This window comes from Pongo pygmaeus, chromosome 17 (genome assembly GCF_028885625.2).
Source record: "Pongo pygmaeus isolate AG05252 chromosome 17, NHGRI_mPonPyg2-v2.0_pri, whole genome shotgun sequence".
NCBI lineage: Eukaryota > Metazoa > Chordata > Mammalia > Primates > Hominidae > Pongo > Pongo pygmaeus.
Window position 1 is genome coordinate 73,232,992 of NC_072390.2, and position 14,407 is coordinate 73,247,398.

Below are 14,407 nucleotides of genomic sequence, written 5' to 3' on the forward strand. Positions count from 1 at the left end.
TTTGATTTCCAAGTCAGAGTCTGTCTCTTCCCTGTACCCCAAGTCTCACAGAATGTGACCTCTCTGTGTCAGTGAATTTGTTCTGCCTTAGCTTCTAGTGGATTGTTGACACGATGGCTCTTCCCTTGTAATTGTAACCATAAGGGCTGCTATACCATGTTGTATCCACATGTCGTTCACATAATATTGCTCTCAAATTATTTGTTGGTTGGCAGGGCATGGTGGCTTGTACCTGTAATCCCAGCACTTTGGGGGGCCAAGGCAGGAGGATGTCTTGAGCTCAGGAGTTTGAGACCAGCCTGGGCAACATAGGAAGACCCCCATGTCTATAAAAAATAAAAATATTAGCCAGGCATAGTGGCACACACCTGTAGTCCCAGCTACTTGGGAGGCTGAGGTGGGAGGATCACTTGAGCCCAGGAGGTTGAGGCTGCAGTGAGCTGTGATTATGCCCCTGTACTCCAGCCTGGACAGCAGAAGACCCTGTCTCTAAATTAAATAAATAAATGTCGGTTTAATAAATGAAAAAAGGAAGGAAAATCAGCATTTTCCATTTATTTCCTTATATATATTTACAAACCTTTTGGTAGAAAATATTTTCAAAGTGTATGTTTATTATTGCCTCATAAGAACAGTCTAGAAAATATAATTTACTTCATTCAATGATAGTGAATTTTGAGAGCCTCCATAGTTTACTACAGATCAGATGAATTGAGTGCTTACGTGAGTACCTGCTTGGTGCCAGGCAATGTTCTTGGCACCAGTGATCCAATGGTGAGCAAATTCAAGTCTCTGTTCTCATGGGCTTACATTTTGGAAGTGATGGATGATAAACTAGTACGTCAACAAATGAACAGATACTTTCAGACAGTGATATGAGAAAGATACAGCAGAACGACAGGATGGGGGGTGATAAGGGTGGCTGATGGTGGGAACTCTAAAGGATGCGACCTGGGATCTCCCACTTGGATGGCAAAGTGGAAACAGCCATGCCATCCAGAGTCAGCTGTCCAGCAGAGGGACTTACCTGTACATGGGCCCTACCGCAGAACATATAATCTGCATCCGTGGCAGATGAGGACAGGATGGTTGGGAGTACAAGGAAGGAAGAGAGAGACTGATTCTGAATGAGGTTAAAGGTGATTCAAAGCCAGATTATAGTTGGTCTTCTAAGTCATAGGAAAGAATTTTCAGTTTATTATGAGAGGAGTAGGAACCCATTGAGAGTTTAAAGCAGAGAATGACATAAACAGATAACATTTCAAATAGCAGCACATACGTACATACACGTGTGTGCATGCCCGCACACACAAACCTGATACAATAAATCACTGGACTGTGGTTTATCTCTTGCCATAAAAGTATTTGAAATTGTGTTTAATTGAAGGGTCTAGGTATTTGAGGTTTTACTGCATATATAGTATTTAAAGATTAATGAAATAGTCACACTTATTTATCCATTTTCCTGCTTTGGTAGGAACTTCACAACGAACTTTGCACAATCAAATGAACACTGATTTCTTTAAAAATGAACAAATACTCCACTTGTACTCATAGCTTCATGAACTAAACCTCAGCAGAAGGTTGATCGGTGCTGCTTCCTGGGGTGATCTCTGTGCAGGAGATAGTCTTTCAATTCTCTTAGGCCGATGATGTGAGATTTTAATGCAAAAAACAAAGTTTCCCTCAAAGATTAAATCTTGTATATTCTTCTGTTTACTCCACTCGTATGTGTCTCGAGTCACAGGCATATAGCAAGGCACCGGTGACCGCTGGTTCTCCGAAGTTAATCAGCTCTGTGAGACTGAGGCCACACCCTGCAGTTAGAAATTTTACTTGGCAATGACAGCTGTAATTTTGTCATTTGTCTGTGGCTGGGGCTGGCTCCTAAAACCCGGTGTGGATAGTGACATCTAGTGGATCTCTAGTAGATCAGTTCCGTGGACTGTCAGGTACCAAGTGAAGAAACACATTCAGCGGTGCCACATTCTGAAATTCAAAATATATTCTCTGTAATCCAGTTGGCTGTATCTAAAACATGAAATTATTAGGAATATTAAAATTTAATTTATTGTTTTTTCTCCACAGACAGAAGATCCAACCATGGAGCGACCCTATACATTTAAGGACTTTCTCCTCAGACCAAGAAGGTGAGGCTTGTGGGTATGGGTGGATGGGGATGCCTGCCCTGCGTGCTATAGGTATAGGAGGGGATGCCTGCCCTGTGTGCTGTGGATGTGGGTGGGTGGGGATGCCTGCCCTGCGTGCTGTGGATATGGGTGGGTGGGGATGCCTGCCCTGCATGCTGTAGGTATAGGTGGGGATGCCTGCCCTGTGTGCTGTGGATGTGGGTGGGTGGGGATGCCTGCCCTGCGTGCTGTGGATATGGGTGGGTGGGGATGCCTGCCCTGCATGCTGTAGGTATAGGTGGGGATGCCTGCCCTGTGTGCTGTGGATGTGGGTGGGTGGGAGTGCCTGCCCTGCGTGCTGTGGGTATGGGTGGGTGGGGATGCCTGCTCTGCATGCTGTAGGTATAGGTGGGGATGCCTGCCCTGTGTGCTGTGGATGTGGGTGGGTGGGGATGCCTGCCCTGCGTGCTGTGGATATGGGTGGGTGGGGATGCCTGCCCTGCATGCTGTAGGTATAGGTGGGGATGCCTGCCCTGTGTGCTGTGGATGTGGGTGGGTGGGAGTGCCTGCCCTGCATGCTGTGGGTGTGGGTGGGTGGGGATGCCTGCCCTGTGTGCTGTGGGTATAGGTGGGAGTGCCTGCCCTGCGTGCTGTGGGTATAGGTGGGTGGGGATGCCTGCCCTGCATGCTGTGGGTGTGGGTGGGTGGGGATGCCTGCCCTGCGTGCTGTGGGTATAGGTGGGGATGCCTGCCCTGCGTGCTGTGGGTGTGGGTGGGAATGCCTGCCCTGCGTGCTGTGGGTATAGGTGGGTGGGGATGCCTGCCCTTCATGCTGTGGGTGTGGGTGGGTGGGGATGCCTGCCCTGTGTGCTGTGGTGGTTGGCTTTTGCTAAAGATGATTTTAAGTGTCCTTTGAAGTCACACCCCTTCTAACCAATTTTCTTCCCTTATGCGTGCAGTCATAAGTCTCGAGTTAAGGGATTTTTGCGATTGAAAATGGCCTATATGCCGAAAAATGGAGGCCAAGAGGAAGAAAACAGTGAGCAGAGGGATGACATGGAGGTACGTAGAGGGCGTTAGGCCTCTCTCCTTGCCTTGAGATCAGATTCATGTTTTGCTTTCAAACGTTATAATTGAAGGAAATAAAAGTTTAGAAAGCTTAAATATAAAAAAAGTACATATGTCCACAAATTGGTCATTGATAGTCTACCAGTGCAGTTATTTGTTTTGGTTAAAGATGAACTTTTTATGTTACAACACCAATCCTCGGAGAGATTTCTCTTTAGACAATGCCATGCTTATTCCCCAGTGTTAGCCGCACAGCTCTGTGAAAGTCTCCTCACACATAGAATTCTATTATTGCTATGGACTTGCACCTCTTTGTAAATTCTTTTTAGCCATTGAAGTCGCTTCAAAGTGGGTGAAGGAATTCAGAAAATCACTTTTTTTCAAGTTTCTTACTCATTTGGCCACAGGTGACAGCCTGCAGTAGAAATACCATTCTGCAATGAGCTGACCAGAGGAATGTCCCTTTTTTCCTTCCTGACAGAGCCACCCATATTTACCTTGTCAAAGACTGATGCTGTGGGTCCTATCGTACCTTTTCAGCACACACCTCGGCCAGTGCTGTTTTGTTAGACAAATTCTCGTATTCTCAAAGTGTCCATTAAACGAGACCTCTCTAGGGCTTATTCTCACATCTGTTTGCAGCTGTTGCATATATGTGATATGTGAATAACGTGTTGTGGAGAAGTTACCCGAACACTCCTCCACCTGAGAGATCATATTTCCAGGCATTATTTCATTTACGAGCCTTCATCTCTCTATATACATGAAGAGGAATAATGTGGGTGGTAGAAATTTATGAATGTTAACATTTCATAAGCACATCAACAGATTTTCATCTCAAATCCAAGGAATTTTTTACACTCTTCTTGCCTTCCAACTGCAGTAACCAGTGAATTACTTAATTTTCCAGTGATTTTAGCAGAGGATGTTAGGAAGGGAATACGTAATGCCTAAAATATGTGCTGTAAAAATGGAACTCGAATTTTGGTACCATGAAACCTGTTGGTGTGGACACAGCCAGTGTAGAGGGACTGAGTAGAAAGCATCAGCTTCCAGACTCCTGGCTCCTGCGGTTGTTCGGGATGCAAAGAGGAGGCTTCTCTCTCAAAGCCCGCCTCCCTGGGGAGCAACAGGGCTCCGGGCCTCTGGTCCCCTGTGCCATGAGTTCTGTTAGAACACAGGTGCAGCGCAGCTCATCTTCCCTGCTCCCTTTACCTCATAGAGGTGTTGAAAAGATGGCAGCTGTAATGTGACCCGCATCATTGGCAGGGCTTTGTACAGCCTTGGAGGCCCTCAAGTCAAAATAACAAACATGACGTATGGAAAGAGTATGGTGTGACTTAAGTAGTGTCACTGACTGTGCAGATCCAAATTGTGTTGTCCTGCAATGTAGTCATCTTAGAGGGCAGCACAATTAATTGGCCATTACTCAGAAGATTTTTGAGGCCTTTCTAAAATTGATATATATACATATTTTTGGCCTTCAATTGGGAATTTACTCCAATGTGGCCCCGAAGCCATGGCTAGAGCCAGAGAGCCCCAGAGCAAGAAGAAGGGCATGCAGGGCACGCTGTGATGACCTCTTCCTCACAGCCGAAGAACCAACCTCATAATCGTCCCTTTAACTTTATTCCGCAGCATGGATGGGAAGTTGTTGACTCAAATGACTCGGCTTCTCAGCACCAAGAGGAACTTCCTCCTCCTCCTCTGCCTCCCGGGTGGGAAGAAAAAGTGGACAATTTAGGCCGAACTTACTATGTCAACCACAACAACCGGACCACTCAGTGGCACCGACCAAGCCTGATGTGAGTACCGTGTGATGGTCAGGAACACGTGCACTGCACAGCTAGGGACAAATATGGCAGCCCTCTGGGACAAGGCTGGGAAATAAATCATACGTCAATAAGAGCAGATGGTGGTGTGGTACCAGATTCCTCTCCATTTACGTAAAGCACGCAAGAGCAGTCAGAACTTGTATATTGTAAGCGAATGCCTTGAGTCACATGCTGCTGTTTTCAATATGAGCTGATTTATTTTCTATGTCTTCTTTTATGTTGATTCCTGAAATACAAAGCAGAGGTTGCTTTTCTTAGGCTTATCTTACGTTTGTTGATTATATTGTTTTCTTCTTCACCTTTCTCTCCCAACTGACCCAGAACAGAACCAGCAAGCAAATTGGCTTTGCAATTTTCTGTTTTCTCTAAGTTTTTGGATTTTTACTCTCTTCAATGCATTGATTTGGAAACCTCAAATTTTTTTTTTCTTTAAGGATATTTTAGCCCCTTAATATAATCAGAAACACATGGGAGAGTTGCAAAATCAGAATGAGTAATTACTGTGTATTTTAATCCCTCACCAGCCTCAGGGATGCAGTAAACCAATTCCTGTTTTGTTCCCTCAGCAATTTGTGGTTTGATTGATAGCAGATAAACACTGGTTAAAACTCATGGACTTTAAAAATGGTTTTGTAGCAGCTTGTTTTTAAATCATTCTGTACAGCAAGATCTAAGTCTATTGATAATACATCGAAGGGCAAAAAGAAAGTCTTAAGGAAAAGGAATTTTATCCTAGAAATTATGAGCTGCCTAGCAGCCAAGACAAGGAGGAAATTATCAATGAACTATACAACTTTCAGCATGTAATAAAAGCAAGTCTACTGAGTAGTATAATTTTCTTATCTACTTGAACTATGAAAGAAATTGTCTAATGATACATTTTAGACAACAAGCAGTATGAGGTATCATGTTCTTAAAAACCTTTTATCTTTAGAAATTGCAAAGATACTCTACATATGACTGTGGGTGGGGAGGGTGGCCAAGTTTTCTGGTCTAGGTTTTGTTTAATTTAGAGATAAAGCTTGCAGAATCTGGAGCAACGAATAGCCTGTCTTCCCTGAACCCCCAGGTGGGTTCTTGTGAATGTCAGCTGTTGGTGATCAGCTTTAGACTACCCAGCATGGGCATTAGCTCAGGACAGCAAAATGGTCTCGGGACAGCAAAAATATCAGAGCAGCTGGGTAATGCTGAACTATCTTTTGTTAAAATGTTTTCTCATGGAAATAGCTTGGTTGATTCTTTTTGTTGTTTATATTATTGCTTACTGTTTCCTTTTGATTAATGCCCATAGCTATTAGAATTATTGTAATCCATTGTAGCTATTTGTAGTAAAAATGAATTTGGACCCACCTTGGGCTTGGTTACATGTAGTGACCAGAAGAATCTTGGTAGCAATATCCTAAGCAAAGCACCATTATCTACCTTTGCTCAACAGCATGAGAAAGGAGTCCCTGAAAACGTAGACCCTCATGCGACCTCTGCAGAAAAGTGGCCAGGAGCAACTCACAAAGGAAAAAATCCTGATAGCTAATATGTACATGGAAAAATATTCAACTTCTTAAATAAGGATCATGCAGATTGGAGTTTGTATTTTGGGGACAAATAGGGATAATTGCTACTTTCTCTACCTCACAGAGTTGTGAAACTAACGAGGGAATTCTTGAGAAAACACTTCATACATTTTTAAATATATACTATTTTTTTGATGGCTCCGCAGGTGTAGACGTGTCCCCACACTCATCAAGAGGTGTACGTTAAACATGAACAGCTTTTTAATGTGTTGATTAGACCTCAATAAAGTGATTTAAAAGAGAAACCATCTTTGGTGGCAGTGTCCCAGAAACCAAAACAAAAGGTATAATTTGCTGGCTCTTCACTAGTCTGGAGCAACAAGGGGAAAATGCAGTTCTTTTTCTGTTGTTGTTTGAGACAGAGTCACTCTATTACCCACAGTGGCACCATCTCGGCTCGCTGCAACCTCCGCCTCCCGGGTGCAAGCGATTCTCCTGCCTCGGCCTCCTGAGTAGCTGGGATTGCAGGCGCCCGCCACCATGCCCAGCTGATGTTTGTATTTTTGTGAAGATGGGGTTTCACCGGGTTGGTCAAGCTGGTTTCAAACTCCTGACCTCAGGTGATCCGCCCACCTCAGCCTCCCAAAGTGCTAGGATTACAGGTATGACCCACCACGCCCGGCCGAAAAATGCAGTTCTTAATCCAAGTTCGGGTTCACATGTAGTTTTGGGAGAAGGCAGAGGCGCAACTGCCCCATCAGGGAGGCAGCAATGCCAAAGGGAGAGGCTGAGCCAGGAAGGACACAGCAGAACTTGGCGGAACCTGAGGAGCGCCTCCTTCCAATAGGCATAACTTCTAGAAGGCAAGAAGAAAGTTAGTTAAGGAAAAAGTTTCCACCACAACCTCTACTGGCAGGCCCTTTATTGGGGTACAGTATAAGTTCATTTCAGAATGTGTGAGAAAACTTTAAAATTTGTGTTTTAGAAAGAGTCTATAATGAGTGTTCTTGATAAGTACTGTATTTCAATTAGTCTGAAATAAAGATTTCAACTTTTGAGATACTGATTTGTGACATAATTTTTGTTAATGGGATATGCTGTCTTATTGAAAGTATCTGTGAGAATTTTCCCTGAAAAACTTTTTGGCATTTAAACTTGTACACTAAAAGCCTCTGACTAGTATTTCCCCCAAAGTATGATTGCCTGTAATTTACTGCACAAAAAAAAAAAAAAAAAAAAAAAGTTTTCTTTTTTCTTTTTCCTTTTTTTTTTTTTTTTTGTTTTGAGATGGAATCTCACTCTGCTGCCCTGGCTGGAGTAGTACAGTGGCACGATCTCTCAGCTCACCGCAACCTCCGCCTCCCGGGCTCAAGTGATTCTCCTGCCTCAGCCTCCTGAGTAGCTGGGACTACAGGCATGCGTCACCACACTCGGCTAATTTTTGTATTTTTAGTAGAGGCGGGGTTTCACCGTGTTGGCCAGGTGCGTCTTGAGCTCCTGACCTCAAGTGATCCACCCGCCTTGGCCTCCCAAAGTGCTGGGATTACAGGCATGGGCCACCATGCCTAGCCCAAAAAAGTTTTCCAAATTGAATCAAAACTTTTAGATCCTGAATTGAGAGCATCACATGATAAAAAATAGGGTATGATGTTTCGGTGTTCTTGAGACCCCGGCTGACTTGAGAGGTTATCTCCTGATGTTATTAGGATTTTTAAAGTAGGGTAAAGGAGGTAAATGCAGTGTCACGATTTTGAGATTCTGTCAAAATGAGCTAGAAAGCAGCTGAAAAAAATTCATGTTGGATCAGGTGTACTTTCCTCCAGATGACAGCTTTGAATTTGTCCCTTTTGTAGTCTTTGGTCAAATTGCTGGTGACCAAAAGTAGCTGCCTTGTCATTGCTGGACTTCTAGAAGGATTGGGACTGCCCAGCTGCTTTGTGAACTCGCCTGTCACCTCTGCTTCCAGAGGCCTGACTTGTCACTGTGGCAAATGGGCAGAGGACTTTGATTTCTGTTTTTTATTAAACACTAAGGTATATTTTGAAATATATGCCTGAAAGATGCTCAAAATGGTGTGACTAATGCATTTTAAAACGCATTTATTTGATTGAAATGAACCATAACCTATACTTTAGCCATAATATGGTGAGAGAATTCTCACATTGGATGACCAGCTAGTTGTCAGTGTTTGACGCTGACACTTTAGTGGGCATCTGGCCCTCCGTGAGCATTGGACTGTCATGAAGGGCCCGATCTCAACCGCTTCCCTTCTTCTCTTTCCCCCTTTCCTGCATGCTTAGGGACGTGTCCTCGGAGTCGGACAATAACATCAGACAGATCAACCAGGAGGCAGCGCACCGGCGCTTCCGCTCCCGCAGGCACATCAGCGAAGACTTGGAGCCCGAGCCCTCGGAGGGTGGGGATGTCCCCGAGGTACGATGTCCCCAGAATGCTGCAAAGCCTGGCAGCTCCTTCTTCCTATGTTCTCCAGCTTGATTTTATATCATAATTTCTTCTCTCAGTAAACGTTGTTGAGAATGTAAAGATTACAGTGACGCAGGGAATTAATTACCATCTGAATATTAATTTGAAAGTGCCTATAAAAGCCGTATTTGACAAGTATATGTGGCTCTATATTATAGAAATGGGAATAACATTATTTTTATTTTTATTTTTATTTTTTTGAAGACAGTGTCTTGCTCTGTCACCCAGGCTAGAGTGCAGTGGTGCAATCTCGGCTCACTGCAACCTCCGCCTCCTGGGTTCAAGCAATTCTTCTGTCTCAGCCTCCTGAGTAGCTGGGATTACAGGCACGCATCACCACACCCGGCTAATTTTTGTATTTTTAGTAGAAATGGAATTTCACCATGTTGGCTAGGATGGTCTCAATCTCCTGACCTCATGATCCGCCTGCTGCCTCAGCCTCCTAAAGTGCTGGGATTATAGGTGCACGCCATCACAACGGCTAATTTTTTTTTTTTTTTTTTGTATTTTTAGTAGAGACGGGTTTCACCATGTTGGCCAGGCTGGTCTTGAACTCCTGACCTCATGATCCACCTGCCTTGGCCTCCCAATGTGCTTAGATTACAGGCGTGAGCCACTGTGTCCAGCCCACATTATTTTTCAGTATGAAAATCTTAAGATATTTTTACTTTGTAATTTATTTTTCACTGGGGTCTAACAATGTCTCATTAAATGACAACTTGTTTTTATCATAATTGAGCTATTGAATGAGCCCTGTAACTTGTTTGGGTATCATATGCATATTTTTATTGAGTCACTTTGACACTTGGAAGAGATTTATTACCATGAAAATATAAATTTAGGTGAATAGAAATGTGTAATTTTCCCTTTAAATAGTTATGGTATGTTACTTAAAACATTATGAATTAAACAACAAATTAGCCATAATCTTCCATGCTATCTTACCAGCTCTGTTTACGTACTAAAAATCCATTCTTCTTAGACATTGTGTTAGGAAGATCATTCAGAATGCAGTGATTCGACTTGGAAAAGCAAAAGTAATGATTCCGTAACACATTCACTCTAAGTTATTTTATACCATTGTTTAATTACAGCGTATAGCTCCTATGCTGCTCTCACGGTGAATCTTCAGTGGTTAAAAGTAAAAGAAAATCCATGACAATTGTTTATAAACTCCAGAGAAGTGTGTGTATGTGTTTGTTTTTTTGCCCACACATACAGTAACAAGTGCTGGAAATCAGTCACTGTTCAGAGAGGCAGTGTTATAAAGTGGTTAAGAGCACAGCCTCTGTCTGGAACCAGGCCTCTTTGATTCACATCATGGCCCTACCACTTGCTAGATGTTACCTTGGGCAAGTTATTCTCTGTGCCTCAGTTTCCTCATCTGTTAATTGGGGGAGTTATCTTCCTCGTGATTATTGTGAAGGTTGTGTGCCTCATGAGAAGCGCTTAGTAGGTGTTAATTATAGTTATCACTGTGCTATTGTCGTTACATGGTTTCGTTGGGGAGCTGGGTGGATCCCTACTTCCTAGTGTTTACCCCAGTGTCTCCTTCTCTGAAAGCCTTGGGAGACCATTTCAGAGGAAGTGAATATCGCTGGAGACTCTCTGGGTCTGGCTCTGCCCCCACCACCAGCCTCCCCAGGATCTCGGACCAGCCCTCAGGAGCTGTCAGAGGAACTGAGCAGAAGGCTTCAGATCACTCCAGACTCCAATGGGGAGCAGTTCAGCTCTTTGATTGTAAGTAGTGGCCTTGTTTGAAAGAAAAGCTGAGCAATGTTTCATTGTTTTTTGTTGCTTTAGGAGAATCTCTTATGTAAATAGTGACCAGTGGTCTTCCAGCTCCCAGCTAACTCTGACAATTTTCCAAAGTTCCTCCTTCCCTAGGAGAAGCAGGACTATACTAAAATTAGCCCAAGCAGGTGAGAATCTTTCTTGATTTGGAAGGCAGCTTTGCTCACCCCTATACCACTCACACTTCCTTGGTTTATAAAGAACTCAAAGAAGTAAAACTCCATGATGTCTGTAATTATTAGCTTTAACCTTGTAGAATTCCATTCCCAGCCAAAAGGCTCATGAAAATAGTACCTTTATCACAAAGGTAGTATTTCACAGTAACAATTAAAAGCCATCAGGCCTAATCAGTCCTCTTAAGTCATATTCTGCAGGATTTATCATTCTCATTTCACTGATAAGGGCACAATGCTTAAGTGGCTCATCGAAGACAAGGTTTGAATGGGAGATAGAAGACGTCTCCTAAGTCCCAGAGTATGAACCCTTGAGAAATGTTGTGAAATTGTGACACTGTCATCAAGGTAGCATTTTAACTTCGGCTCTCAACCATCAGAAACATACTTTCTAGAAGCTTCAGATGGGCCCAATGGCTGAGCCCAATGGAATCAGTCACAAAGACTTCCATGTTTGACAATACAAAACTGTGCAGAAATAACTTATAGAAAATCCCTGCTTGTGCATAGAATTAAGAGCAAATGAAGTCTCAGTGTTTCTCAAGAAACTGAACTTAAAAATGTACAATAGTAAATGATGGTAGTCACTCCACTGAAAATGGCATCCTAAAAAAAATAGTCATTACTATGAGCATAACAAACATAAATGATAGCACCGCATACAATGTAAAAGCAAGTAAGTACTCACAAAATTGTTACTTTTTGGTTATGGTGTTTTAATTTTAAAAGACACTATAGGCCTCTATTACATGAGTTGCATTTATAATTAGTTAATGTGATTTCACATTGAAATTCTGTGACTTTTTCAAAAAGAGATGTGTTGCCAAGATGAAAATGTAGTACTAAATGGACAGGATAAAAGAAATTGCATATATATGGGATATTTGAACTGATAAAACTGTTGTTATAGAAACAACATAAACAATGAAGCCTTGAATTTAAAACCTATAAAACCAAGGAGGTACCACAGAATCCACGGCAGTAACACACCTTTAGTAAACCAAATAAACATCGTAATTTTCTTCAGCATTAATCATAAGTTAGCAATTCTAGTTCTTTGAATGGGGAGCTCCTGCATTTAATTATTCTAGATGTGTGAAATATCCTTAAGACCCAAATACAATATTGTATTATTTTCACATCGTGTTCACTGTTAAATGAGAGTCAAATAGGATATTTGCTTATCAGGATTACCCTGTATTCAAGGACAAGAACATGAGCTTTGGCTGGGCGCGGTGGCTCATGCTTGTAATCCCAGCACTTTGAGAGGCTGAAGCAGGTGGATCACCTGAGGTCAGGAGTTCAAGACCAGCCTGACCAGCATGGTGAAACCCCATCTCTACTAAAACTGCAAAATTTAGCCGGGTGTGGTGGGGTGCACTTGTAGTTCCAGCTACTTAGGAGGCCGAGGCGCAAAAATTTCTTGAACCCAGGAGGCGGAGGTTGCTGTGAGCCGAGATCACGCCACTGCACTCCAGCCTGAGCAACAGAGTGACACTTTTATTAAAGACTGATTCTTTCACAGTAACCAATGTGGGAAGATGTGAATTGTCCCCCATCCCTACCACAGAGTCTTCTTTTACCATTTACTTATCACAAAATATTAAAAATGAGTAAATACTAGAAACTGATACCATGGATAAACTTGCGGATAAGGAGACTCTGGCTTCTGTGTGTGACCTGCTGCTAATCTTCATTCATGTCAGTTAGGCTCCATTTAGCCACATAGACTAATACAAACAAGTGAGAGGAATATTAGACACTACACACTACATCTTTTTTTTTTTTTTTTTTTTTGAGCTTGATCTCACTATTTTTAATCATTCCTGTCTTTACTACTTGAAGTCCACTTAGAAGCTAAAATTGGCTGAGCACGGAGGCTCACACCTGTAATCCCAGTACTTTGGGAGGCTGAGGTGGGTGAATAACCTGAGGTCAGGAGGTCGAGACCAGCCTGACCAATATGGTGAAACCCCATCTCTACTAAAAATACAAAAAAATAGCCAGGTGTGGTGGTGGGGCTTGTAGTCCCAGCTACTCGGGAGGCTGAGACAGAATCGCTGGAACCTGGGAGGCAGAGGTTGCAGTGAGCTGAGATCACACCACTGCACTCCAGCCTGGGCAATAGAACAAAACTCCATCTCAAAAAAAAAAAAAAGCAGCAGCAGCAGCAGCTAAAATTATAAATACCAGATCTTTCAGAAGTAGGCCAGGATGATGTCTGACCTCCTCTGAATATAGGATGCAACTGACTCTTTTTCAATTGTAATAATAAATATTGGGTAGCCACATATCACTGTTTCTTCCTCTTTTTTCCTCTATTCACATCACATTAAAATTTACCCTGAGGGTGCATCTTAAAGCAAACTACAAGACTGCTAGCTTCTTTCTGTTTGTAAAGCAGCATTAGAGTGTTGCAGAGTCCTGTTGAGTCTCCTTTCTGAAAGTTTTGGTCTCCTCTTATTTTTGGCACTAATTCTAAGTACCAATCAAAATTCCAGTCTGCTTAACTGAGAATTAAAGTGGAAGATGACTTTTTCAAGGATGACTGTCCTTGCTCTGAAAAGATGTTTCATTTAATTACCTTCTAATATCGAAGAGCGGTGAATATGGTTGAGTGATATATTTGTTAAACCAATGAAAGTTGCTTTTAAGAATATATTTCTTGATGCTTCCTGTCTTTTCCTCTCCTTCCAGCAAAGAGAACCCTCCTCAAGGTTGAGGTCATGCAGTGTCACCGACGCAGTTGCAGAACAGGGCCATCTACCACCGGTAACCCATGCTAATTTCCAGTCATCAGTTGACTTTTTGGGCTTTCATTTACAATCATCTGGGCTGCTGCAAAAAGAGTTTTTCCTGTGTAAATTTATTTACCATATAAATGAGATGTTTTTAAATTTCCTGGCAAATTGCCCTAGGAAAGTGGATTTCCAATACAGAGACTTGTTACTGCCACCCGTCTCTAAAATGCTGGAACCTTCATTGCTTTAGTTTTTCACCCAAATTTATACCAATTTTGATTTGCTCACTTAAACTTCTTGGTACATTAGTTAGTAATTCCTTTTACTTTATTGAGTTACTATAGATTTGCTCCAGTGATCTGTACTTTGAAAACACATCGAGTCCCTTTAACCAGGAAGAACTCTTCTGGGCGACCATCCACATGTTCCTTTCCCTTCCTAATGACCCACAGAGCCTCTGTGCCTTCTCTTTAAAGGCAGCTCTGCTCACCAGGAATTGGCTATAATTCTTTCCAACTCTCTCATCATTTTAATAGCTATCAGCAAATGTAGAAGTGTAGGGGATTTTGTAACATCTGATGTATGTAAAAAGAAATATTCAAGTTGGAAGGCAGACTAGAACTGCCTTGAGAGATGTTTGATGTACACATTAAAAATAAGAAATTTTACATA

The 14,407-nt window shown here is 42.5% G+C and overlaps 1 protein-coding gene across 17 annotated transcripts in view; it reads left to right on the top strand.

The window, feature by feature from the left end:
• The window catches only part of NEDD4L (NEDD4 like E3 ubiquitin protein ligase), a 364,635-nt gene that overhangs the window by 283,410 nt on the left and 66,818 nt on the right, over nt 1-14,407 (top strand). For all 17 annotated transcript variants that reach the window (XM_054460560.2, XM_054460562.2, XM_063653750.1 and 14 more), the window contains 6 exons: nt 2,089-2,150; nt 3,089-3,191; nt 4,836-5,002; nt 8,844-8,976; nt 10,591-10,767; nt 13,692-13,766. In XM_054460560.2, coding sequence (XP_054316535.1) covers nt 2,089-2,150; nt 3,089-3,191; nt 4,836-5,002; nt 8,844-8,976; nt 10,591-10,767; nt 13,692-13,766 — 717 coding nt within the window. The remainder of the gene's footprint in view (nt 1-2,088; nt 2,151-3,088; nt 3,192-4,835; nt 5,003-8,843; nt 8,977-10,590; nt 10,768-13,691; nt 13,767-14,407) is intronic.